The sequence below is a fragment of the Lemur catta genome, chromosome 23 (assembly GCF_020740605.2).
Source record: "Lemur catta isolate mLemCat1 chromosome 23, mLemCat1.pri, whole genome shotgun sequence".
NCBI classification, from domain to species: domain Eukaryota; kingdom Metazoa; phylum Chordata; class Mammalia; order Primates; family Lemuridae; genus Lemur; species Lemur catta.
Window position 1 is genome coordinate 3,654,115 of NC_059150.1, and position 25,180 is coordinate 3,679,294.

The 25,180-nt window shown below is 53.4% G+C and overlaps 1 protein-coding gene across 1 annotated transcript in view; it reads right to left on the reverse strand.

The window, feature by feature from the left end:
* Positions 1 to 1,515: 1,515 nt before the first annotated feature.
* The window catches only part of LMOD1 (leiomodin 1), a 31,429-nt gene continuing 7,764 nt past the window's right edge, over positions 1,516 to 25,180 (reverse strand). The window contains exons 2-3 of the mRNA XM_045536221.1: positions 3,057 to 4,571; positions 1,516 to 2,254 (exon numbers count right to left, since the gene is read on the reverse strand). Of these exons, the coding sequence (XP_045392177.1) occupies positions 2,228 to 2,254; positions 3,057 to 4,571 (1,542 nt within the window). The 3' untranslated portion in view covers positions 1,516 to 2,227. The remainder of the gene's footprint in view (positions 2,255 to 3,056; positions 4,572 to 25,180) is intronic.

Genomic DNA, 25,180 nt, shown 5'->3' on the forward strand with positions numbered 1-25,180 from the left:
TTCCTGCCCCGTCGAGGCCGCGGGGCGGCGTCGCCTCCCTAGACGGTCCCACCCGCCCATCTCCCCCGGGTCCCCAGCGCGGCCGGTGGAGCCGCGGGGAACCTGGCCGCGGTCTGCCCCCAGGTGGCGCTGCGCCCCCGCGTCAGGTTCAAGTGCACCAGGGGAGTGATGACAACAACCTGAACCGGGCGGCGTCCCCCGGCAGCGCGGAACAGGGGCTCGGAGACAGTAGGCAGTGGTTTTTCCTCTGGCTAAATCGTGTTTTAAGTTTGGTAGAAGGGCTTCCCAAGGTGACAGGTTCTGTTGGAGTCTCAAGATTCGCTTCCGGTAGGTTAGGCTTCTAGTGCCTCCCGAGGGACCGTCACTGGTGTCATTGCAGTAAGGGGAGGAGGGGAGCTGTCATCAGAAGCAGTTCTATGGGCTAAAGACCCGAGCGCTGCCTTTTATTGGCTGTGAGATCATGGACGTGTTACCCTCTCGGGGCCAAGCTCTACCTGCAAAATGGGGAGAATCTTGGCATCCAGCTCACAGGGCGAAGGAGCGGCTGAGGCGGCTTAGAGCATCTCGCTGGTGCCCGGCGCCCAGCAGGCGCAGGGTGGACGGAAGCCCTAGCTGGGCTTAGCTCCGGCTAACACCCTTTGAGGTCCAGGAGCCAGCAAGTGTCTGTCTCTGTGTCCTGGGCCCGCCATTGCTTAGGTTACTGGGGTGACGGGCAACGGGTGGACGGAATGGTGGAGTACCGTACCCAGATCTGAGTTCTCTGCCCTCTGGTTTTGGCCAGACCTAGAGCAGCGATCCTGCTTCCTAGCAGGGGCCCCTCACCCCCACCCCAAAGACGGTGGAGCTGCTGTGCTCCCTGCTGCTGAGGCAAAACCTGGAGGCAGAAAAACCTGCAACTGACCCAGCCCCAAGGTGGCAGTTCCACAGTGCGAAGGGGTGCCAGCACCTTCAAGCCAGTAAAAGAAAGATGTCTCTGATGTCCACCTGTGGTGGGCGTGGTGGCACTGCCAGGTCGGGAGGGGCCGCAGCTGGGGCAGGAGGCAAAATCGGTGACGGGGGAGGGCTGGGGATGATTAGGCACACTGGTGGGGGTGCTGCTCCCCGGACAGTCACCCCACTTCTCTGCCTGCTGCCTTCCTGGGCCTGTGACTGCTGTGAGGACCTGGCCCCGAGCCCACAGTTAGGAAGAGTCTTGGAATAAGCATCCCCTGAACATGCCTAATATAGCCATCGCAGGGCCCTGTGCTCTGCTCTGCCCCGTCACCCCGACAGCTGACTCCGCAGCAAGACAGGCGCGGGAGCAGACCCGGCCTGGCCGCCTGGGCCGGACAACCAGGTGCGTGGGAGTCTTCTACTCAGAGTCCGGGCTCCCCGCCACGCTGCACCTCTTGCGGACACGCACTTACTTCATGGTCAACTTGGGTGGCATGGCAGGGACCTGAGCATCCCACGTCCCCCAGGGAGGCCAGGGTGAGGAGCAGGCCCCCAGTGCAGCACAGAGGTGGGGCACAGCCGTTCACAGCTAAAGGTTTGTATATATTATCAAAATCTTATGGAAAAACAGATACACAGCTATTTGTACAACAGCAGGTGGGTGTGAGGAAAATGTCTGCTTTGGCATCAAACCTTCAGGTCCAGCTGCTGTGTGTCCCTCTCCTCCCGTCTGGAGCCTACTCCCCCCAGGCACTGTCCACCCAGGCCAGCTGCCCCCACCGGGTCTGACTAGCCCGGGCCAACCACAGGGAGGGGTTCGGGGTGTCCTCAGCCCCTCCCTGCTCTCCCCTGGGGCCCCCATGCCCGCTTCCTCCTCCTGCCACTGCCCCACACACAGTGCCACTGGCCCCACAGCTGGCCCCGTGGGCTCCTCAGAGGCCTGAATCCTGGCCCTGGAGGGCAGTGGGGCTGGGGTGGACGTGTGGTCCCTGCGGGACAGCCTTCCTGGATCATGGGCCCGGGGCAGTGACGTGCTGAAAGGACTCTTCTTGTCTGGAAACCTCAGCTCCTGGTACAAGAGACATCTTTGGAGAGCCTCAGAGACGAGAAAAGGAAAGTGAGAAGAGATAAGGCATCCTTCCTTGAGCGTGGCCCAGGCCTCAAGCTCTTCCACGGCAGAACAGAGATAGCCACGGCAGGTCGGCCAGGGGTGGGGTGGGCAGGGTCTGCGTGGCCCTGGGAGGGGAGGCCTGGGCAGTCATGGCATTGGCAGACAGGGCCTGGCAGCCTGGTCCTACTGAAGCAGTTTGGGCACTTCCACCTGTAGGGGCAGAGCAGAGTCAGGTTAGGAAGGGAGCTCGGCAAGGGGCCCCTGGAATTCACCCCACGGCCCTCCCTTCTGGAAGGACAGCACACTGGAAACCCCCCTGTGTTGTGTCTGTGGGATGAACAAGGAGGTGCTGGCACCGAGGGGACATTTTCCCTTTTCTTTAAAAACTGGATGCCATCAAATGACCACTGGAGCTACAATCGGGGTTGTCCTTTATCTCCTGGTGTCCGGTCCCACACGGTGTCATGGGGCAGAGTACCCAGTCAGATGGGCAAACGGCCATGGACTCTGCCACCCAGGCGGGACTTCCAGGGAGGCAGGGCTTTGAGAAGCAGGTGTCAGGGATGGCTCATGTGTCCGTGGCACGGGGAGGTCAAAGGCAGGCTCTCCTGAGGGGTGAGCCCCACAGAGACCTTCCGGACAGACGGATCTGCAGGACGTGGCCGGTCCTGAGTGGGCTCAAGTAAAGCAGAGGTCACTGGGAGAGGCCGTTTCTCCATTTCAAGGAGGAACAGGTGTGACCGCAAGATGGCGGGGTCAGAGTGTGGAGTGAGAGGCCAAAGGAAGCCCCTGAAGGAAGGCTGGAGTCTCACCCCAAGAGAGGTACAGGTGTGGCCTGTCTGGAGGCAGGAGGCTGGCTGAGGTGACCTGAAGTCCCCCGGGGCCCCCGGGAGTCTGTGTATCGCCTGCAGCCGACGTGAGCACCTCTGCGTGCGCTCCCTCTGCAGCCCTGCCCTCCCCTCCCGGCCCCTGCCTGCCCCGGCCCTGCCGGCGCCTGCCCACGACTACTTAACTTCTTGAGCTGCTTGAGGTTGCTGGAGCGGATGGCGGCCAGTAGCTGGTCACGAGAATTCTTCTCCTGGGCAGGGAGGACTTTGTCTCCCATCTTCCTCTGGGTAGCTGGTGACAGTGAGTTCTTCAGGTTCTCCATGATAAGGGGTGGAGCCAAGGGAGGGGGCGGCGGGGGTGGGGCAGCTGGAGCACCCCCTTTCTTGGGCGAGTTCTTTGGAGAGGGCTTTGGAGATGGTTGGGGTGAAGGTTTGGGGGAGCCCTTGGCCAGGGCCCCAACCTTGGGCACCTCCAGCCGATCCTTCTTTTCTCCGCCGGCTTCCTGCGCCTGCCTCTGCTCCTGCAGCCGCTTTTGCCGCTGCTTGTCCATGTTGCGGCTGAGCAGGTTGGTGACCGTCATGCGGGGCCCGGCCAGCTCGAAGTGGTAGCCCAGCTTGAGCAGGGTGGTGTTCTCCTTGAGCAGCTTGGCGATCTCCATCTCCGTCTTGCCGCCGCAGATGTGTCGCTGGTTGTGGAAGCGCAGCTCGGTCAGCGTGTTGTTCTGGAGGAGGGCCCGGAAGATGGCCAGGATGCCTTTGCCGGTGATGTGGTTGGAGTCCAGGTTGAGGCTGGTGATGGTCTTGTTGGCCTTGAGCATGATGGCGATGGCGAAGGCCACGTGGTCGTCCGCTCGCGTGTTGGCCAAGGCGAACACCTTGACCACAGTGTTGAACTCCAGGGCCTCGGTGAACCGGACCAAGATCTCGTTTGTGATACAGTCTGAGTTGTTGACGTTCACCTCGGTCATCTCGGGGTCGTTGTTCTTCACCTTCTCCAGAGGCTCGTCGAATATGCTGGGGGCCGCTTCCTCCTCCGCCTTGGCAGGTCCCTCAGAGGGCTTGGGGGCGCCGCCAGGGGCCTGTTTCTCTGCTGTTTTGGTCTTGCTCTCCTCCTTGGCTTCCTTTTCATTGCGGGACTCATCCTTCTTGGCTTTTCCGTCCTCCTTTTTCGCGTCTGTGCTCCCAGTTCCTCTCTTCGCCTTGTCGTCCTGCCGTTTCGTGTCTGTGCTGCCAGCTGCTCTTTTCATCGTCTCGTCCTCGGGTCTGATGTCTGTGTTCCTACTCTCCCCTTTGACCTTCGCACCATCCTCTTTCTTGGCCACGTCCTTCAGCTCCTCTCTCTTTTTATCCTTGTCTCTGCTCAAACCCGTGTTCCTGTCACTCGCCTTCTTCTCCTCCTCCTTCCTGGTGGCCGCCGTCCTCTCCTCCCCCCTCCCGTCCTTCCCCCCCTCCTTCTTGTCCACCGCAGCCCGGACCCGGCCCCTGTCGATGCCCCTGATGGTCTTCTCCTCCTTGGGCTTCTCGCCGCTTCTGCCCTCAGCCTCGTCTCTGTCTCTGGAGAAGCTTTTCTGCAAACCGCCCCTCTTTGGCTCCTTCCCCAGGTCTGAGTCCCGTCTGGGGCCCAGGGACTTTTTGCTGGCATCTTTGCCCCTTTCCTCTCCATTCTTGGCATCCGTCTTGGTCTCTGCTTGCTTGCTCTCCTAAGAATTCAGAAAAGAAAAATAAACATGAAGTGCTGGCCACGGAGGGAGGAATGAGTCCGGGGCTGGGTGGGGGGCGCTTACATAACTGCCCTTGGCCTGTGGGGGACGGTGGCGTTTGGGGGTGGGGGATGTCTCCACTGAGGGTGGCAGGACAGGGACTTGGGCTCAAGCCACAGAGCGTGGGCCGACTCAAGGCCTCAGGGTCTTGAGCCCCCGAAGTGGGCACCTGCGAGGCTGCAGCAGCGCCTTTCCAGAGCATTCTCAGGCCCAGAATTGCCCTCCTCTGTCACGGGTGACTTGGAAGGACTGCTGCCAACCACGCCCTGCCAAATCGTGCGGGACCCTGCGGCAAAAGGAAAACTCCCTAACACTGATCTTGTCTTTATTTAAAATTTTGCATTTCTGTTCATCGTGGATTTTTTGCATTACTATTTTTAAAAATATACATTAAAATACCAGCTGTCTTGCTCACGGAGTTTCCTGGCACTCGCCCACTTGCATTCTGTGCCCAAGGCGAGTGCCTCACGTCCCCCACCCTAGTCCCGGCCCTGCTTCTAAGGGGTAGGTCAGTGGTCCTCAGATACTGCAATTTTGCAAGCCAGTACGTTTGCAAAGAAAAAATAAAGTTGGGGAGATCCACATAGGGTTGCTGACATTTTACCAATTAAGGATATTTATAAATTATATCAACTATCATCATCTCATTGAATTAAGAAGGAGCTAATTATAAAGTAAGGTAGACAGAATAGAGGATATACTTTAACATCAAGTATGTGTGTCTTTTTTTAAAGATTCACAGTACTGTCCCTATTTTATAGCAAAAACTCTGCTAAGGACAAGTACCTTCCTGTGAGGAGCCTGGCGTCTGCCGCGTCAGCTGGGAGGATGCTGCAGGTTGGGGATCTCAGAGTCTGCTACTCCATTTTGGCCACCCAGACACTGAGAAGTTGCTGGGGGGGGATGGGACTGGGCCAGCTGAGCTGTCATAGGGGCTTGAGTTTTACACGCGGCACAGGCCACCCTGCACCTCCATGGGGCCCTGTCCCTTCCTCCACGAAGCCGCATCCGGTCTGAGCCCTGCCTTGGGAGTCCTCGCTTCTCCCCAGCAGAGACCGGATTTACCTGCCCCGCTGTGATGGAGACCGCAGAGCAACCGGGACTTAAAGGGATGCTGTGACGTCCTTCCCTGATGGTTTTGTAAGAGGAAGAGTCTGTGGTCTGAGTATTGGAAGGGTGTTCTGTCTTTCAGGAGTGCCCGGCTGAGGGTGTGAAGAGGGGAAGGAAGAAAGGGAACACAACTCTCCTCCAGGGCTCTGGCCCACAGAGCCCCGCAGAGGGAAGACATGGAAACAGTTTGTACCTGCACTGCAAACACATGCCACTGGGGACCGGCCCCTGGGTTTATTTAGCAGCGAAAGTCTTTGGCTCGTCTGCTACAATCACAAGAGGCAGCCAAGGGGCACGGGGCCTGGTGAGATGGGCCCTGGAATGTGTCTGTCCTAGCCTCCTGCCCCAAGGCCCCAGGGCAGCTGCACTGCAGGCCTCCCCGGGGCTGTGGAGAGGGAGCCGGGGCAGAGTGCACCCCTCACACTCACTCTGGCTCCCAGGGAACTGGCTCTGACCCTTCAGATCACCCTGGGGCAGAAATGATGGTCACTTTACTGGACCTTGATTTGAAAGGGAGAGAAAGAAAGGAGAACGCAGACAGCATGGAAAGGAGGAAACCCGGTGGGTCAGCCCTTTTAGGAAGCTCTTGTAACAATCTGCCCTCGGTCCTTGGGCAATTCCCTTTCCCCCTCCCAAATGCCGCCAAGTTAAGAGTGGTGTCGTCACAGATTCCGTCCCCTTTGGGAGCCTGCAGGTGACAAGCTGGATGGAACAGCCTCTCCAAGCCCGAGGTCTAGAGGTCAGGCCCCCAGGGCAGACTCCTGCCCTCCTCCCCTCTTCCCTCCCTTCCCAAAGTGTGCCCCCTTGGAGAGTTCTGAAGCCCACTGCGCACAGCCCAGCTGCCCCTGCAGAGTTCCGTGCTCCTCACAGCTTCAGTTACAGGGAAACTGGGATCCAGAGAGATGACAACTTAACCAACCTCACGGGCAAGTTCAGGAAAACCTGGGTTTCAGACCCGATGGTCTCACCAGCTGCCATCAAGTCAACGTCATTGTGTCTGACCTTCCCCATCAGGGTCTGAGTGCCCTGCTGTCCACAGAACCTCACCCCCCAGCCTCCTCCTCTCGCCAGCCCCCTTCAGACCCAGGACTCCCGTTCAGAACCTTCCAGCCAGGACTCAGTTTCCAACTTGTTAACCCTCTCCCTTCCCTGACTGACACCCCACATCCTGACTTCTCCCCTTCGTCCTCATCCGGGACTGCTCCCCACCCCCCCCACCAGGTGCTCCCCTACGCTGGGGCCAGTTGGTGAGGATCTGCCGAGTGTCTGTCCCTGAGGAGGTGTGCCAACCCTTTAAAAAGAACCTAATGAAAAACAGGCTGGGGGAGGAGGGAGAGGGCTGATTAATCATCAGTTTCCTCCAAATAGCCAGGAATGAGTGGGGCTGGGGCTTGTTGTAGCTCGTGAAGCCCTGAGAGCTCAGACGTTGCCTTAAAAGGAGAAGGAGCCCAGAGTCCTCCCCGCGTTGGGATTTCTGTTGAGCTGAGAGCTCCGCACATAGCAGAGCTGTTTCCTTCGTGCTTATCTGAAAGGGGGACCGGGACAACGTCTTCTTGCTTCTGGAACTGGTGGTACATCCTGGTGACTTCCAGAGGTTATTTATTTGCCTGTGTTACTGCCCCTGGGCCTTACTTGACCTTCCCTCCCGTGTAGCGAGAGGACTTAGGTCAGATATAACAAAGAACCTCCATGCAGTGAAGGTCCACAGGCCTCTGGATGAGAGACCTTCGTAGCGGTAATCCCTTTTTCTCCTTGGGAGAAGCTTTAGGGTTAGGGGAAGCCCACAGGGGTGGTTTGGGGGTCCCGAGTAGAAGCAGGGGAAGGGAACGGTTGCCTTCCGAAAACCTCTAGTGACCTGTGACACCCTGAGGGATCTAGTGATCAGGCTCAGAGGTAAGAAACAGCTTCTTGTCCCCACCTCCCCCAGGCCCTGTGGCCACATGATGTTGCTCTGTGTCTGTCACGGAGGCAGGAGCAGGGGACATGCCTTTGGTAGGTTCAGATGGGCAGAACACAGCGTCTTCTCCCTGCCTCGGGCCCTCTGAGGCTGCCTCGTCTAGAAGTCCTGTCCCATCCAACAGAGCAGAGAACTTTGCACCAGCTCCCTTGCCAAGGGCCAAACGGGGAGAGGAAAAGAATTGTCTATCCAGACATCCCTTAAACATGAGAACTTGCTGGGGGCTGCACTTAGCACCCAGCCCCCCCATGGCAGTTAGTTCACACTGACCCTGCCCCGGGCCGTCCCTTTCCTTCCTGTGACTCATCACCTGAGGACAGGGCACCTCCCTCTCTGCAGCCATCCTGGCCCCAGGCAGCCGCAGATGGACCCGGGGGAACGGCTCCCGCAGGAGCTGGGGAGGTACAGGACTGCCTTTGCCTGCAGAGTTCACTTGCCAGCCGCCTGCCCACGGGCGACAGAGCCAAAGAGGGCAGGGCTGAAAGGCAATGACTGCACCCTCACCTGTGATGCCACCGCCATGAATTCAGGAGCATTTGTTCCTTTCCCAAAGCAAGACTGATGCGATGCCGTTTCAGGTGGTTCCATGCCACTCTTGCCATGTCCCCCCGGGCTGCCTGGTGGTGCCCTGAAGGCTTCCCACTGGAGGCATCCAGGATGCCCCAACTCAAGTTCCAGGCTGGGGACAGGAACCGTGGGGTCCCCAGCTCTGCCTTTGGTAGACTCTCTTCCCAGGCCTCGGCTCAGGGCCCTGAGGGCACTGACAGCCTCGGGGACCGTGGCTCTGGCGCTCGCTGGGAGGCAGCAGCGTCGTCACCTTGCACTGGGCCGTGGCTGCTGCTTGTTTCTCCCGAATCAAAGTTACATTTACCAGGAAAGTGCCTGGCAAATATGCGCCATCTCCCAGTCCTGCTCCAGGGCACAGACCCCTTACCACCTGTCCTTCCCGGTCCTACACCAGCGTCCCCCACGCTCCTGCCATGGAGCTGTCCAAGCAGAGGGCTGGGGCCCTGGCCCCACTCCCTCCAGCCACCAGGGGACTTCCTGACATCAGGCACTGCAGCTGGAGTGTCATCTGTCTGTACAAGTGAGGGCAGAGAGGAGCTGGCCACAGGCTGGGGGGCCTGCCCATGGTCCCCTGGAGGGCAGCTCCCTGACAGGGCTGGTGTGACAGGCAAGGCGGGCAGCAGGGTACTGGGCGAGCAGGGACCAGGGGAGCTCACCCCTCTATCTCCTGCCTTATTCCACGTGGGGTGCCACCTCTTTTATTGTCTTCCACCAAGAAGAAAGATGCTAGTTGCCATTGTTGGTGGGGATGATGCCTGTCCCTCTCCCACTCCACCCTGCCTCTGTCACCATATGATCGGTGTGACGGAGGGGGAGGCTTCCCACAACAGCCTCATCCCTTCCCAGCTTTAGGGCAACCAGCACTTGTGGGGACCTGTACTTGTGGGGCCCTGTGTCTGGCCTGTGGTCTGTCCCCTAGAGCCAGTCCACCAAGAATCCTTCTGGGGCCTTGCTTGCTCATGCATCCACGGCTTCACTCACGGGAGGCTTCTATCAACGCCATACTAGGGGCCGGGCGCCGTGGCTCACGCCTGTAATCCTAGCACTCTGGGAGGTCGAGGCGGGAGGATGGCTTGAGGTCAGGAGTTCGAGACCAGCCTGAGCAAGAGTGAGACCCCGTCTCTACTAAAAAATAGAAATTATCTGGACAACTAAAAATATATATAAAAATTTAGCCGGGCATGGTGGTACATGCCTGTAGTCCCAGCTACTTGGGAGGCTGAGGCAGGAGGATCGCTTGAGCCCAGGAGTTTGAGGTTGCTGTGAGCTAGGCTGATGCCACAGCACTCTAGCCCAGGCAACAGAGTGAGATTCTGTCTCAAAAAAAAAAAAAAAAAGCCATATTAGGGACACAGTGCTACATGAGACACGGTCTTGCCCTTGAAATTTAGGGGACATGGCAGACAAGGGGACAAACTGACACCAAAGTGTATGCAGCAGAGGGTGCTGAGGACACGGACCCCCCCAGAGCAGGCTGCTGCCTCCAAGGGCTTCCTTCCCTTCAGGGCAGCCACAGGACCAATGCCGTCTCCCTAAAGGGGCCAGGCAGTCCCTTTCTGAGCCATCCCCAGACTGAAGTTCCTCAGTCCCCCCCAGCAGTGGCTCAGGGACTAGGCCTCGGCTCCTCCCAGAAGCCCTTTCTTTGCTATCCCAGTCCTGACTCCTCCCAGGGCACCCTGTGCTGCTTCCCCTGTTTCAAAGTCCTCTGCTCTGGGCAACATTGTCTCCACGGCCCTTGGCAGGGTTGGTGCTGAGAGACCCCATCCACTCACCCCTCGTAGCTATAAGGGGCCTACGGGGAAACTGAGACTCCAGAGATGGGGCTGGGGAAGGGGGGGAGGAAATGGGAAATGGGTGACAGTAAACCCTCACCTCCTTGGAGTTAACACCTCTGGAAACATACTTTCTGGAAGGTTCCAAGGCTTGTACACAGAGACCCACACATAGACTCAGCGGCTGCCCATAACTGGAGTACAGCTAATCCCCTAAGAAACGGGTGCTCAAAACAGAATTGCTAATTTGAGGTTAAAGCCTTTGTTACATGATGGGGGCTCCAGAATTGCCTTCTCACTGTGCTTTCTGAGACCACCGGCGACTCTGCAGGGCTGGAGCTCCCAGCCCTTGACTGAGGCAGGAGGGAGTATAGGAATGCCCAGCCAGGGGGTCTGTACATCGTAGGTGCTCTGTGAATGCTTGTTGGCCACGACAGCAGAATGCACCATCCCCAAATAATCCACAGGGGAACCGTGAGAAATGGAGAGGCATCAGGCTCAGAGAGACCCCACCCGTGCCCCTGCATGGCCCCCCAACGCCAGAGCCCAGCAGAGCTCCCGGCCGGCCCTGCTGCCAATCTGAAGCCCTGGTGACAGTCTGAGAGCCGGTCCACACGGACACACATGACAAGCAATGCTGGGGGCTTGTGCCCCTCGTTCCCCAAAAGAATGCGGGCCATTTGGGCACAGCTCAGGGCTTCAGAAGGGTCATCCGGGGGGCCCCCCCAGGGGAACGTGTGTACCTGGTAGGCTCTGGGCAGAGAAGCCAAGGCCCATGCAGTCACGGAGCTAAGAAAAGCTATGCTCCTGCAGGCGTCCCAGATGCCTCCTGCTGCCCCGTCCCCACCCTGCTTGACCTCTGTCTGGCTTCTCCCTGCTTGCCAGGAGCCAGCCCACTTGTGCGCATGGCAGCAACTCCCGGGGGTGCACACGGGCTCCACGGCCTGGCAGAACATCCACAGATGGGCAGATAGTCTGGGAATGGCCATCCCTCCTGCCAGGGAAGACACCAGAGGAACTCTGAAACTGCAGGAACTCACTTCATAGCTTGGAGCCCGCATTTCCACAGGGCATGGTCCCCACCCTGGTCGCCAGTCCCCCTGAGAGGCAAGTTCTACAACCTGTGTCCAACCGCTTTCGCAGGTGCTCGGTCCAGGGAGTCTCCCAGCAGCTTCCCAACGCCTCACCCTCATCAGCACAGTGGCTCGCTCCCTTTCCCACAGTAGCTGACCTCAGCGAGCGCGGCCCACGTGCTGCTCCACCAGCTTCACAGACAGTCACCAATCTGGGCAACTCCAAGAGGCAGTGAGTATTTTCATCCCCATTTTACAGAAGAAGAAACTGACGCGCAAGATCACACAGCTATTCCACGATGAAGCAAGGATTCAAGTTCAGGTTCTCGGGCTCTGGAGTCTGACCTTTGAACCTGTGTACGGCACTGTCTCGTGTGAGTGGGGCTGCACACCAAGCCACCTTCCACCTGCACACCCGGTGCAGAGACGGCCCTTCCCCCCAGCCGCCCAACACCGACACAAGAACGTTAACAACAATATCCACAGCCACCATTGAGTGTTTACAAGGTGTGAGACACTGAGCCAGGTTTACACAAGTCATCTGCGTAATTCACCCCTCAGCACTGCCGTCCGAAGTGGGCAGAGCCTGGTGAGGCTGCAGTCCCAGCAAGAGGAGGCCCGAGGGAGCAGCCCTTTCGGGGACGGCCGGTGGGAGCCAGGGCCCTTCACACTCGGTGACCTTCACTTGTGTCTCCCGGTCTTCCTTTTCCACTGTTCCCTATACACTTATTTTCACTGTGGTCTTAACGACCATCATATCACTGTAGCACCAAAGAAATAAACTGCTGAAAATTCACCACTTCTGGACAACGGGGACTCATGGCTCCCAGGGTTGCCGTTGACCTTTTCCGCATTTTGTCAATGATGTCATTCTTAAACAAATTATGTAAGTAGTAAGTGGAAGGACTGGAGTTCAAGCTCGTATCTCCTGGGCTCTAACACACATGCCCTTACCTACTATGCCACGCTTCCATTGTCTCAGTGATGCACCAGGGGACGAAAGCCACACTCCTGCCGGAGCTCCCCGCAAAGCACATCACACACACACAGAGAGCCCGTGTGGGCGTCCGATCACTCGGCCCTACACACGCTTACTGAGTGCCCAGGCACTGGGCTCAGCTCCGGGGACGCAGAGACGGATAGAGCGGGAATCTCTGCAGTGGCTGGTGAACTGAATGTCACCCCGAGGCTGTGGGGACACCCAGCGTTCCCTTGGACTTTGTGTCCAGGGTGGGAGGAGGGAGCACCTGGGAGGAAGGGGGCCCATGGCTTTTGCCCACCTCTTGGTGGGCTTCTGGGAGGGCAGCAAGAGCCACAGCACCGCTGCTCCGGGCCGGGCCGTCTCCCCCAGTTACTACTATTCCCTTCACTGGAAAGCCTGGCGCTAAAGCCATCAAGAAGTGTCACGGCGGTCAGGATTCCTCCTACTTTGTGGCAGAGTGTGGTGGCACATTCAGTGCAGGAGCCCAACCACCCCAGTTTGCCCATTGTCACGCCACTGTTCACACAGTTCCCAGTTTCTTCTTCCAGGCCTGACTATGGAGTGGGGTAGAGTTTTCCCACCTCCGTTTATTTCATTTTTAGTCTCAAAGCTAATGCACACAGGCCATTTCAATTTAAGGGTCTCATTGCCAAGCACTGGGAAAACTAACCCAGGAGAGTGACAAACTAAGGTGGCACACCGTGGGGACCCAGGCTATAGACCCTGACTCCTGATGGGGTGAAAATTAGATGCTCAGTGGGCTTCTGACCTTGGTTTTACCCTCTTGAGGCTGCCTTCTCCCCAACCCTGCCCACCAAGAGGCACCAAAGGAAGGCAGGGTGAGCAGTGCTTGCTTCTACCAGGCCCTGCTCCTGCCACCAGGGCTCTGAGTACTGGATAGACGACAGAGGGGTTCTGCGGCGAGGGCTCCGAGCCCCGGCCTGCACTGGCAGCGCCGCTCTGCTTTCTGCCCGGGGCCTGTGAAGAGCCCATCTCTGGGGCTGACAGTCCTAGTGGCAGATATTCTCTGCCGTTGAGGGGTCAGCTCCAGTGCTCTCTGCAGATCTAAATGTCTTGCCAACTGGTCTGGTGACTCATACTGGGAAGCTTGTAGCAAACCCCATTTTTGGAGAAACCAGGAAGCCTCTTTGGAGAGACAAACAAGTCGCTTTAGCACTCTGCTCTCTGAAATGCCTGGCCAGTACTTTCTGCTGCTCCATCTCATCCTAGCACAGACGAAAACCCAGGCCAGTCTGGAAAACTCTGTAAAGATCTATACTCACGCAAGCTATTTGTCCCAGAGCGCTGGGTCCCACTCGGGTCCCGGGGGGTGGCAGGAGGAACATGCTGTTCTCTTGCTGCCTGGGGCTGTGAGCAGGGCCCTGGCTCTCACACACTCCCCCCGTCCCGTGTTCTAAACAGAAAAGGCTGCAGTGGCCTCATCAGGGCCAGCTTCGTGGGAGTTTGACCTCTGAAGTCCCACAAGGCCCCATGTGCAGAAGGGCCCTCGGCTCGGTTCAATGCTCTGCAGTCTCCGAGCTTTTGCTTTAATTGAAAGTCTTAATCATTCTTGAACAGGGGGCCCCAGGACCCCACATTTTCATTTTGCACTAGGTCCTACACATGCTGTAGCCAGTCCTAGGCTTGATAGAAAGGCAGGAGCAGAGGATGTTGGGTGGGGCAGAGCTCCACCTTCCTGCCTTCTCTACCTTCTGGAACAGCATCCCCTGCCCTCACGGCGCTCCCTGCATCCTCCCTCCCTAGCATATCTGCGATCAGCTCCCTCACCACCCCTCCCTCGCTACTGCTGTGCTTGGGGCCACCATCATCTGCCTCCCAAGTGACTCCCTGCCTCCTGCCTTCCTTCTCCTTGAGCCGTCTGCACTCTGCAGCAAGGAAGAGCTTTCGAAAATGTGAATCTGGTCAGTGGCTCCCATGCTTTCGGAATGAAATGCAGACTCCTGAGCTGGGCCGTCTGTGGCCCTGCCTGCACCCCTCTGTACCCTGCTGCCCCACGCTTGCGCTCCGGCACAGCGACCAGCCTTGCTGCCTTTAAGTGTGCTGCACCCCCTCTAGGATGGATGTCCTCTCCTCTTCTCTGCCTGGCGCATTCTTCCTTTCTTCCTCCTCCTTCTTTTTAGCGTTTTATTATGAGAAATTCCAAATGTACACGAACTAGAGAGAACAGCATAAGGAACCTATAACCCACTGCCCACCTTCAACAGTTCTTGACATACAGCCAGTCCTGTTTCATCTATATGCCCGCCCGTTTTTCTCCCGCCTGCGGATTATTTATAAGCAGATTCCAGATATGTCATTTCATGCACACATATTTCAGCGTGTATCTCTAGAAGACAGAAACTTTTTAAAAGATAGCTATGATACCATTATCTTACCTAAACAGTGAATAGCACTAATTCCTCCTAATGCTCTAGCAACACTCAGCCCCAGGGCCCTGTCCCTGGCCCTCACCCAGCCCCTGCGTTAGGAGCCCCCCGCTGTCCCCCTGTGCAGGCTGAGCGCAGGGCGACCCCTCCACTTACCGCCATGCTGAGCCACTGGAGGGCAAGGACAGGTCCTTATTTTGATCCTCAGTGCCTGGCCTGGCAGAGCACTTTGCAATTAATAAATACTTGCTGGGATGAAATGCAAATATTTCAATCCTACCTGTAGTGTCCCTCCCAAGCAGTTTGTGCTTGAACATGTCCAGTGACAGGGAGCTCAGTTCTTCCTGAAGAAGCCAAGCTTTTTTTTTTTTTTTCCTTCTTCTTCTCCTTTAAGCTGACTCTATCTCAGAAGGCCCTTCTGGTTCTGGTTATGTCCCTGGGGCCATACAAAACAAAGCTACCCCCTCTCTTCCATATGAGGGTTCTCTATGTATTTGAGATTAATGTGCTCTCTCCTTGAGGCTGTTCTTCTCTAGGCTACAAAAGTTCATCTCTTAGACTAAGCCCATCATTCCAGCCTGACCAGAACTTTCTGGATCCTGGTTCTGCTATTTAAAAGCTCACTGTAGGTCAGGCATGGTGGCTCATGCCACCCAGTACTTTGGGAGGCTGAGGTGGGAGGATCACTTGAGGCCATGAATTTGAGGCCAGCCTGGGCAACATAGCAAGACCCCATCCCTACAAAAAATTTGTTTTAAATAAATAAGTAAAAATGCCCACTGTTCCTCTCAGCTTCAGGTAGTCTGCAAGCCTAATAGGTAGGCCTTCTAGATCTTTATGCCCACTGGACAGGGCAGAGTCGAGGGCACAACTCTCTGGTGCCCTACTACACACCTCCAGGGAGCCACCAAGCAGCATCCAACTGCACCTCCTTCCATTCCACATCTCTCCAGCCTGGCCACTAAACTATTTTTTTTTTTTTTTGAGACAGGGTCTCGCTCTGTCACTGAGGCTAGACTAGAGTATAGTGGTGTCATCATAGCTCACAGCAACCTCAAACTCCTGGGCTCAAGCGATCCTCCAGCCTCAGCCTCCCAAGTAGCTGGGACTACAGGCACATGCCACCATGCCAGGCTAGTTTTTTCTATTTTTGGTAGAGAGGAAGTCTCATTCTTACTCAGGCTGCCACTAAACCATTGTGAGAAGCCTCTTCAACATCTTTCTAAAGTCTCCAGAGGGGCCCAGGACTGTGGAGAGAAAATGGAAGATATTGGTTTCAATGCCACCTCTGCTCGCCACTGACTCTTCTTGGGGTTTTTACCCCAGTAAAATGATATACCTGGAGCCACCTTTTCCCAGGCCTTGTGGGTTGTTCTGGAAAGACATCATGCTGTGGGGCCATTAACAACTCCCAAATGCGGCTCCCTTCTAGCAGCTGAGGCCCTGGGAGACACAAGATCTCCTTGTGCCAAGGCCACAGAGATGGGATCCCCTTGCTAGCTGAGGAAGTCAGAGCTGGAGAACAGCTGAGCGCCGAGCTGAATCTTTAAGCTCAAGGCCAATGGGAGGTGGGTCTGGTCATTCCACTAGGAGGGAAAATGAGAATTCAGGATCTAGGGGGAAGAGAGGCAGCCAACAAGGATGTCAAACCACTCAATCAAGGATGCCCAGTGGTCTTACACAGCGAAAGACCCAGCAAATACACAATGCGGTCATGGGGCGGGGTGCCTGGAGGAGGTGGGAGTAAAGCTTTAGAGGTGGCCTCCTACCGAGGACGTCATTTGGGCATAGGAGACAAGAGGGGACAAAACAGGCAAAAGCATGTGATTTATGGGAGCATGGCAAATCCAGGGATTGTTGAGGAGTCCTTTGTAACTGGAGCGGGGCAGAGGAAGTAGGGGTGGGACATGTGCCAGAATTTGCCCTGGAGCCAGGTCACAACAGACTTTATGCACCACGTGAAGGAACCTGAGCTTCACTCGGTGGGCAAGGGAGAAGCGTACATATTCTTAACCAGAGACATGACAACTAGATTTTCGTTTTAGAAAAATAGCCCTGGCAGCTGTTTGGAGAGTGGAGTTCAGGCTGGGAGAAACTGAGGGGAAGAGACCAGTAGGAGGCTACTGCCAAGTTCAGGCAAGACATTATGAGATCCTGGACCAAGGCTGAGCAGTGAGTTCAGAGGAGGGAGATGCATCCCACAGACAGTTCTGCAGCAGAACTAATTAATAAGAGTCAGGGAAGCGGAGAAGGACAAGGAGGAATGAAGGATGACTCCAAGATCTCCAGTTTGGCTGACTGGATAGGTAGTGATGCTTGTAACCATGACGGGTAATACGGAGGGGAAGACGAGGATGGCAATGGAGATGATGAATTGTTGTGGCCACAATAAAATTTAAACGCCTAACAAGTTGGCATTAACAAGGATCTGAGGCTCAGGAAAGAGATTTGGGTTTGAGATGTAGGTTTGGGAGTCATAAGTGTAAAAGTAGCAATAAAACCCACAAAAGTAAATATGATTCTGGAAAGTGAGTCATCAGAAAGACCAAAGGGACTTAAGGAATAGGAGCAAGGAAATTGCCACATTATTTAATGAAATAAAACCCATTTCCTTTGAGACTGGCAAAACCACGATGAGACACACTTCACACCTACTAGGTGTCTATAACAAAAAACAGATAATAATAAGTGTTGACAAGGACATGGAGAAATTGGAACTCTCGTACCTTGCTGTTAAGAATATAAATGGGGCACCCATTTTGAAAAACATTCTGTCAGTTTCTCAAAAAGTTAAATATAGTTACCGTATGACCCAGCAATTCCATGTCTAGCTATGTGCCCAAGAGAATTGCAAATATATGTCCATACAGAAGCGTGTACACAAATGTTCACAGCAGAACCACTCACAATAGCCACAAAGTGGAAATCACCCAAATGTCCCTTAACTGATAAATGTGTAACAAATGTGCTATATCCGTACAACAGAATAATATGCAGCCATAAAAGGGAATGAAGTATCATGCGATGTAATGAATGAACCTTGACAATATGATAATTTAAAGAAGCCAGATCCAAAGGGCCACATATGGGATGATTCTATTTATACGAAACGTCCACAATAGGCAGGTCCACAAAGCCAGACAGTAGATTAGTGGTTGCCGGGGGCTAGGGGAAGGGGAAGTAAGGAGTGACTGCTGATGAAGGGTTTCCTCTGGGGGTGATGAAAATAGTCTGAAATTAGGTAGTGGTGTTGATTGTATAATTTTGTGAATATGCTAAAAAAACCCACTGAATTGCACACTTTAAGAGTGAATTTTATGGTATGCGAATTATGGCTCAATACAATTTTTTCTTAATTTAAAAACATTTAAATTTAAAAATTTAAAAGGGGCCAGGCATAGTTGGCTGATGCCTGTAATCCTAGCACTTTGGGAATATTTTTCACTTCAACATGTAATCAACATGAAATTAAGATATTTTACATTCTTTTGTCCCTGCTAAGTCTTTGAAATCCAGTGTGAATGTTCCAGTTACAGCCCATCTGGATTCACAATGGCCCCATTTCAAGTCAGGCGCCTGTGGCAGGTGGTTACCATAGTCAACAGCATGGAGTGAGAGCGGTTGTCACTTCCCATGTGGGCCAGGTCTATTCCATTTGCAATAAGCAATTAAAAAACCCCTAAATCATACAGGGCTTGTGTGATGGGCCCCAGTGTCACCGGGAAGAGGCAAGCTGGGGAGACCAAAGCCTCTTCCACAGCAAGGCGTGGGGAGAAGAACCTCAAGGGAGAGAGAAAGCGGCAACTTTGAGGCGGGCGGAGAAGCCAGGTGAATGAGTCTCTGAGGGTGAAGGCTGGGGGAGGAGCCGGGGCACGTGGATTTTACCAGGCTGGGTGATTCCCGGCAGCTGTGCCCCGGGGTCTATGGGAGGGCAGCGCAGCGGCCTGGCCAGAGCCCACAGGCAGAACGCGGAGGGTCTCCAGAGCACAGCGCGGTGGCAGGAAAGCCACAGGACTGAGCGGCTCTGATCCTGGAACTGGGCATACGGTGGGTGTTTCAGAAATGCCGAATGAACAAATGTATCTCTCGTTCTAGTGGGGGTCCAAAAAGAAGGCTGGAGGGACAGATCTTTTTTTTTTTTTCTGTTAAGTTATGCACAGTTTGTTGCAACTTGATGTCAGAAGAAAGTGTTCAAGACTTTCAGCTGGGTGACCTCTTTAAGCTTCAGTTTCTTCACCTGCCGAGCAGATTACAGCCCACGCACCCAATTCCCCTTACGAGGCTGACGGGAGGATCAAATGAGGTACCGTACGTACCAGCGCAGTCAGCTCAACACAGATGCGGGGCATTAGGTTCTGTCATTAATACTGTTGGGCCTGGATGAGCTGGGGCGTATTGTGTGATGTCCCACGACAGCAACTGAGCGCTCACCTATGCGCTTGGTGTGAGATACTCTTTTTCTAATTTTCTCGGAAGGGAAAAATTACTTTGCCTCATGACCTGGTGTCGTGCGGATCTGGTTCTGGTGTGCCATTGGTATGGAGTGTCTTTGGGACAGGGCCCTCGGGAAGCAGGAGGAGGAACTAGTTGACCTTCCCTGCTTGTCAGCCTCCCTAGACCTGAAGTTTTCTGAGGCTGGAGCCTTGATTTTCTTTTTAAGTAGGAACAATTCTTCCCTCCCAAGACAAGGGGAAACCAGGCACGTCTGCTGCACCCACGGTGCCACAAACCGACACATTCCCCGCAGGAGTCAAAGCGAGAAGGAGGAGGGGTTAGCTTGGCTTGGCGGATATTCCAACATCAAGAACTTGGTCTTCGGCCAGGCGCGGTGGCTCACGCCTGTAATCCTAGCACTCTGGGAGGCCGAGGCCGGTGGATCCTTTGAGCTCAGGAGTTCAAGACCAGCCTGAACAAAAGCGAGACCCCATCTACTATAAATAGAAAGAAATTAGCTGAACAACTAAAAATATATAGAAAAAATTAGCCGGGCATGGTGGCACATGCGTGTAGTCCCAGCTACTCGGGAGGCTGAGGCAGGAGGATTGCTTGAGCCCAGGAGTTTGAGGTTGCTGTGAGCTAGGCTGACGCCATGGCACTCTAGCCCGGGCAACAGAGCGAGACTCTGTCTCAGAAAAAAAAAGACCTTGATCTTCTAAAAAATAACCTGCGTGGCCTCATGTTTCCCGGGGCTGCGGAGCGTTTGCACGGCGAGCTGACCCTCAGTCCCCTCGTCACCAGCGCCCAGTGAGTCCTTTCTCTCCTTTCGGAGTTTTGTTTCACCCGTCTGGCCTTACGGCCCAGCTGAGGGAAGAGCGTGTTAACAGTTCTATTTATCATCTGTTTGGCTGGCTCTGTCTCTCCGGGGATGGGTGCCAGAGGCCAAGGGAAGGAGCTGTGCTGAGGCTCTGGGGATCTGTTTGGGGCCTTGGAAAGTATATTTATTAGGAACCATGTAAATGTCCAAATATAGGCAAATGGGTCAACACAGCCATACGATGCACTATGATGACATCTACTGAAAATGATGTTTAGGAAGAATTTTTAGTGATGTGGGAAAATGACTATAATATGATAAGCAAAAAAAAAAGAGGGAAACAAAAATTTATGTGAATATGTGTGTGTGCATTAAATGATCTCAGCTACAACAGGAAAAGTACATATAGAAGTATACACAGAAAAATTGACCACTCCTAATACCTTTAGTTAATAAGACAAAGAATTATTGGCTATTTTCTCTTTTTTCACCATGTTTTTTATATTGTCTATATGAGCCTTACTACATTATAATTATACATTTTTTGAAAACAGTAAAGGTAGCAATAGAATGCTTATACTCTGTACACCACCCCCTACTCCTGCCTTTCAGGTAACAATTACAGGGACTGGGAATAGAACCAAAAGCCTCCCCACCCGAAAGACCCTTGCCCATTGGAACACTTGAGTCTTCAGTACTTCAGGGTCATTACTGGTGACTTAGAAATTAAGTTCTGCTTTTCAGTGCAGTAGAGGACATGGGACTGGTGGGTTATCACTAAGTGGCAAGTGGAAGAGATGCTGCCATCGGGGTAGGTGGGATGATCCACCTTGGCAAAACCTGGTGTAAGCAAAACGGCCCAATGTCGGGCTCAGGCAACCAGAATTCCAGAAGAAAGTTTAAGCCCTTAATGCCCTAAGGCATCCATTGTACGTGATCAATAAATTTCTTCCTTGTGTATTGAGAATGGGACCAGCTATTTAGCATCTTTGGGAGTGCTATGCTTGGAATGTGTCTTCCAAAGTTCATGTGTTGAAAACTCAATCATCGATACAGGATGTGGGGAAGTGGGGCCTAATGGGAGGTGTTGGGTCATGGGGGCACTGCTCGTACGAATGGACGAATGCCATTATCGTGGAAGTGGGTCCCTTATAAAAGCACGAGTTTGGCCCCCTCTTGGCCTCTCTTGCTCTCTCTTGTCTTTCTGCCTTCTGCCATGGGATAATGCAGAAACGAGTCCCTCACCAGACACTGCCCCTGGATCTTGGACTTCCCAGCCTTCAGAACCACAAGTCAAATAAATTTCTGCTTGCTATAAATTACCCAGTCTGTGGTATCTTGTTACAGCAGCACAGAATGTACTGAGACAGGGAGAATTGAGGAAGTCACTCAGTTCATTTTCTGTAGGGCTCAATTCTCTTACAGAAGCCTGGCTGAGAAAAGCCGATCATTTGTCTACAAGGACCTAATCCCAGCTCTGCTCCTCCTTGACTCCAGCCTCACAGCTCAGGCTTCCGAAGGGCAATTCTTCATCTATATGGCTGCAGAACTGGTGTATCCAGACCTTCTATGTCATCATGCCCACACATCCGGGCACTGGGCCTTCCATAGGGGTAGGCTCTGGGGTACCGCGAGGAAGGCAGCTCCCTCTCCTGCTCTTATGGGTATGATCCAAAGGGAAATCTGCTTATATCAAGTTCTCTAGGAGAGCTGTATTACTTTTTCTAGATCTAGAGGCAAAGCTGATGAACTTCTCCACGTATTTTAGGGAAGAATCCAAATGATGGGAGCTGAAGGCCTCAGCTGGCTGCGTACAGAGCAAATTCTGTGGCCCCAGGGATCATAGGTGGACACGACTGGGTCAGAATGCAAACGTTAGCCTGCACTCTCAGATCCCTACAAAGCTGGAAAGAGAAGAGCAAGAAAAGGAAGAAAAAAATGGAACAAGTTCAAACTGAAGGGGAAATACGGCAGTGACCTATCCCAACCATTCAGACCCCAGGGTGTACATTTTGGACCGATTTACTCAGTCGTTTACAGAAACTGGGGGGAAAAAGGGTCACTGCCAAATCTCCCTTCATTTGAGGAGTTGGACACAAAATCATATTTTCAAACAGTCTCAGAAGAGTATAGATGAATTACAACTTCTGTAAATTCAATCAAGTTTGATAAGAATGGTATTTGCAAACTCTTCATCCTTTGTTCATTCAACAGGCATTTATTAAACCAGGTATCGTTCACTGCTGGGGACACAAAGATGAATAAGAGTCAGCCCCTGCCCTCAAGCAGTTTGGACAAAGCACAGAAACAGACAATGCTGAAATGATGTGTTACGTGTATATGGTACAGGAAGTGCCGGAAGCTGCAGAAGGTGTTTTGTGGACACAGAGGTGGAGCACACAACCCAAACTAGATGGGTCAGGAAAGCCTTCTAGAAAAGGTATCAACCAAGCTGAGCCTTGAAAGAGGAATAAGGGTTGGCCGTGCCTGCCATCCCAGTTAGAGGTGGTGGTATGTCCAAAGGCCCAAAGGAAGCAAGATAAAGCATGGCACCTTCGGCGCACCAGTGGTCAAGTATAACTGCAGCAAAGGGCAAAGGTCAAGGGGAAGAGTATTAGTAGCCTGAGAGATAGGGAGGATAGAGAGGCATTGGATTGCCAAGAGCCTTCTCAGCCATGCTAAGGACTGTGAACTTGATCATGGAAGCTCTGTTGAGCAACTGAAGACTTTTATGCAGGGAGAGTCAAGATCATGATTTCATTTTAAAATAAGACACTGGCAGCTGTGAGGGGGATGGATTGCAATGGTGTGAGAAGAGAGGCAGGGAGATCAGTTAGGAGGTCACGGCATTCTTCTAGCTGATAAGTGATACGGGTGGAAGTGATAGAAGTGGAATAGGGAGGAGGGGCAGAGCTAAGCGAGATCACAGAGGTAGAATCTACAGGATTCTATCCCCAGGAAGTCTGGAAACACTGGGAAAGGGATTAGAGCAGGATAACTCCCAGGGCTATGACCTCCGTGTCTGGTTAGATGCTGCTGCTATTTACCAAAGCGTGGAATGTAGGAGGAAAAGCAGGTTCAGGGGTGACGTGGGGTGACAATGATTAATTTATTTCCAGACTAGTTGAATTCGAGACACTTGAGGTGTCCAAAAGGCAACTGAATGATCTAGAACTCAAAACAGAGATCTAGGCCAGAGATAGAGATAGAGCATTTGGGTGGAAGCTGACTCCATGGAGTTGGAGGAAGGTCCCGGTGAAGACTGCATAGGAAGGACAGAGCCCTGGGGAACAATATTTAGGCATTAGAGGAAGAGTTGCTCTCAGAGGAGACTAGAAAGGAATAGCTAGAGAGATAAAAGGAAAACCAGGCAAACATGGTATCTTGGCACCAAGGGAAATGAGTGTTTTAAGAATGAGAGAGTGGTTAAATGCCACGAAGTAAACAAATGGGATAAAGACTAAAAAGTGTGCCCTGGATAAAGCAACAAGGAGGTCCTTGGATACCTGGTCAAGGCTGATGTCAGCACAGCCATGGAGCAGAGACTTGCAGGGTGACAGTGAACGTAGACACCATTCGCTACAGTGTGGATAAGAAGGAAAGGAGAGAAGGTGGAACTGCAGAGAAAGAGCCAACAGAAAGAAATGTTGAAGAGAGAGAGAGAGGTTTACAGGAGCAAAGGTCCCTGTCCTGTGGAGGCTGGAACGAACGAATCTGAAAAGTGGGAGGGGGGGATGCTAGCCTGGGACAGGAAGAGGGATATCCTTCCCATGAGAGAAGAGAGAAAGGGGAAACCTTGCATATATGGCTGCTTATAAATTTTCAGGTGGCAGAAGAGGAATTTGAAGGCATTCTTCCCTTATGGTTTCAAGTGTCTCAGTGAAGTAAGAGGCTAGATCATCTGTTGAAGGTGAAAAGAGAGATGGTGGGACGAGCAGGTTTTCAGAGAAAGGTTACCTTTTGGAATAAAGTGTAAAGGGAGTAAGGGGTACACGTAGAGGTTTTCTGGGCTGAGGTTATTGGATCTTAATCCACGGAGGCACCTATATATGGCTGTGTTATATTCTCCAGGTGTGATCAGCAGCTTGGGTGTAGAATAGGAATGCCAAGTGGTTAGTTTCATCCAGGCTGAGGGTGATGAAAGGCTGGGAGGAACGAGCACGAGAATTAAGGATAACGCTGAGAACGACCGAAGTAAGAGATAAGCTAAAGAGGAAAATAAGGCCAGAAAGAGCCCCAAAATTGGATGGAAGAGAAGTCGGTCCATATTGGGAGTAAGTAAGGCTAAGAATGAGGAGAGGCCATGAAGTGGGATGTGCCTTTAAGTCATTATCTTTGGGAAAGTTAGGAGTCCTGGGGTAGGGGAATCTGACCTAGGCCGTAGTGAAATGTCCAAATCTCAACAGAGAGGGTCGGAAGGACAGCAGGCAGAACGTGCTCAAAGGATATGACAGCTCTTAAAGATGGACTCCATTAGAAATGATGTTGGCTATCAATTAAGTGCCTACTATTTGCAATGCACCATGTTAGACCTTCTTCAGACTTTTGTATCTGATCCTCACAGAGACCTACAAGCTAGGTAGTACCATCTCTACTTACAAATGAAGAAATTAAAATTCACTCTGCATTCTCCATGACCCAGCCATTCCCAATGTACTGTCACAGCCTCCTAAGTTTCTCCTCCCTTCAATCCAGCCTATGGCCACCAGCGTTGTCCTCCCAGAGCAGCACCTTGTACATGTCAACCCATAAGACATCAACCTCATCCTCCCCTCACCACATTTGTCATCCTGACTGCACCCTCGCCCATCTGCTGCCTCCCCCACACTGAAGATGACCGCCTGCTGCTGAGGCAACCCCTCCACTCCAGCGCACGCCACCCCTCCTTGCCGCCTTTCCTGCTGTCATCAGCGTTTCCCTCTCTACTGGATTGTCCCCATCAGCGTATGAACTGCTGTAACAGTCCCTGTCTTAAAGAACATCCTGCCTGCATTCCACATTTACCTCCAGCTGCCACCCTCCTTTTTCTTCCCATCAGAACACAACTCTGAGAACAAAAGAGACTTGTCTAGACTCTGTCTCTAACCCTTATCCACTACTCTGTCTTTTGAGTCCACTCTTCAGCACAGTGAAATCACTCTTGCCGAGGTTCCAGTGGCTTCCACTTACCAGTACTATGGTTGATTCTCTGGCTCATCTTGTTAAACCTCGCAGGAGGAACGGACATGGTAGAGTACTCTCTCTTCTCCGAAGCCCTTTTATCACTTGGAGTGTCATCCCACCTCTCAGTCCCTTCCCTGGCTCCTTCTCTGCCATGACTGAACGTGGGCATGGGAATAAAAATCCAAACTCCCTCTGCTGCCCTAAAAGGCCCTGCATCATCTGAACCCTCCTTACCTCTAGGGCCTTATCTCCTGCAGCCTTCCTCCCGGCTCGCACTGGCCTGG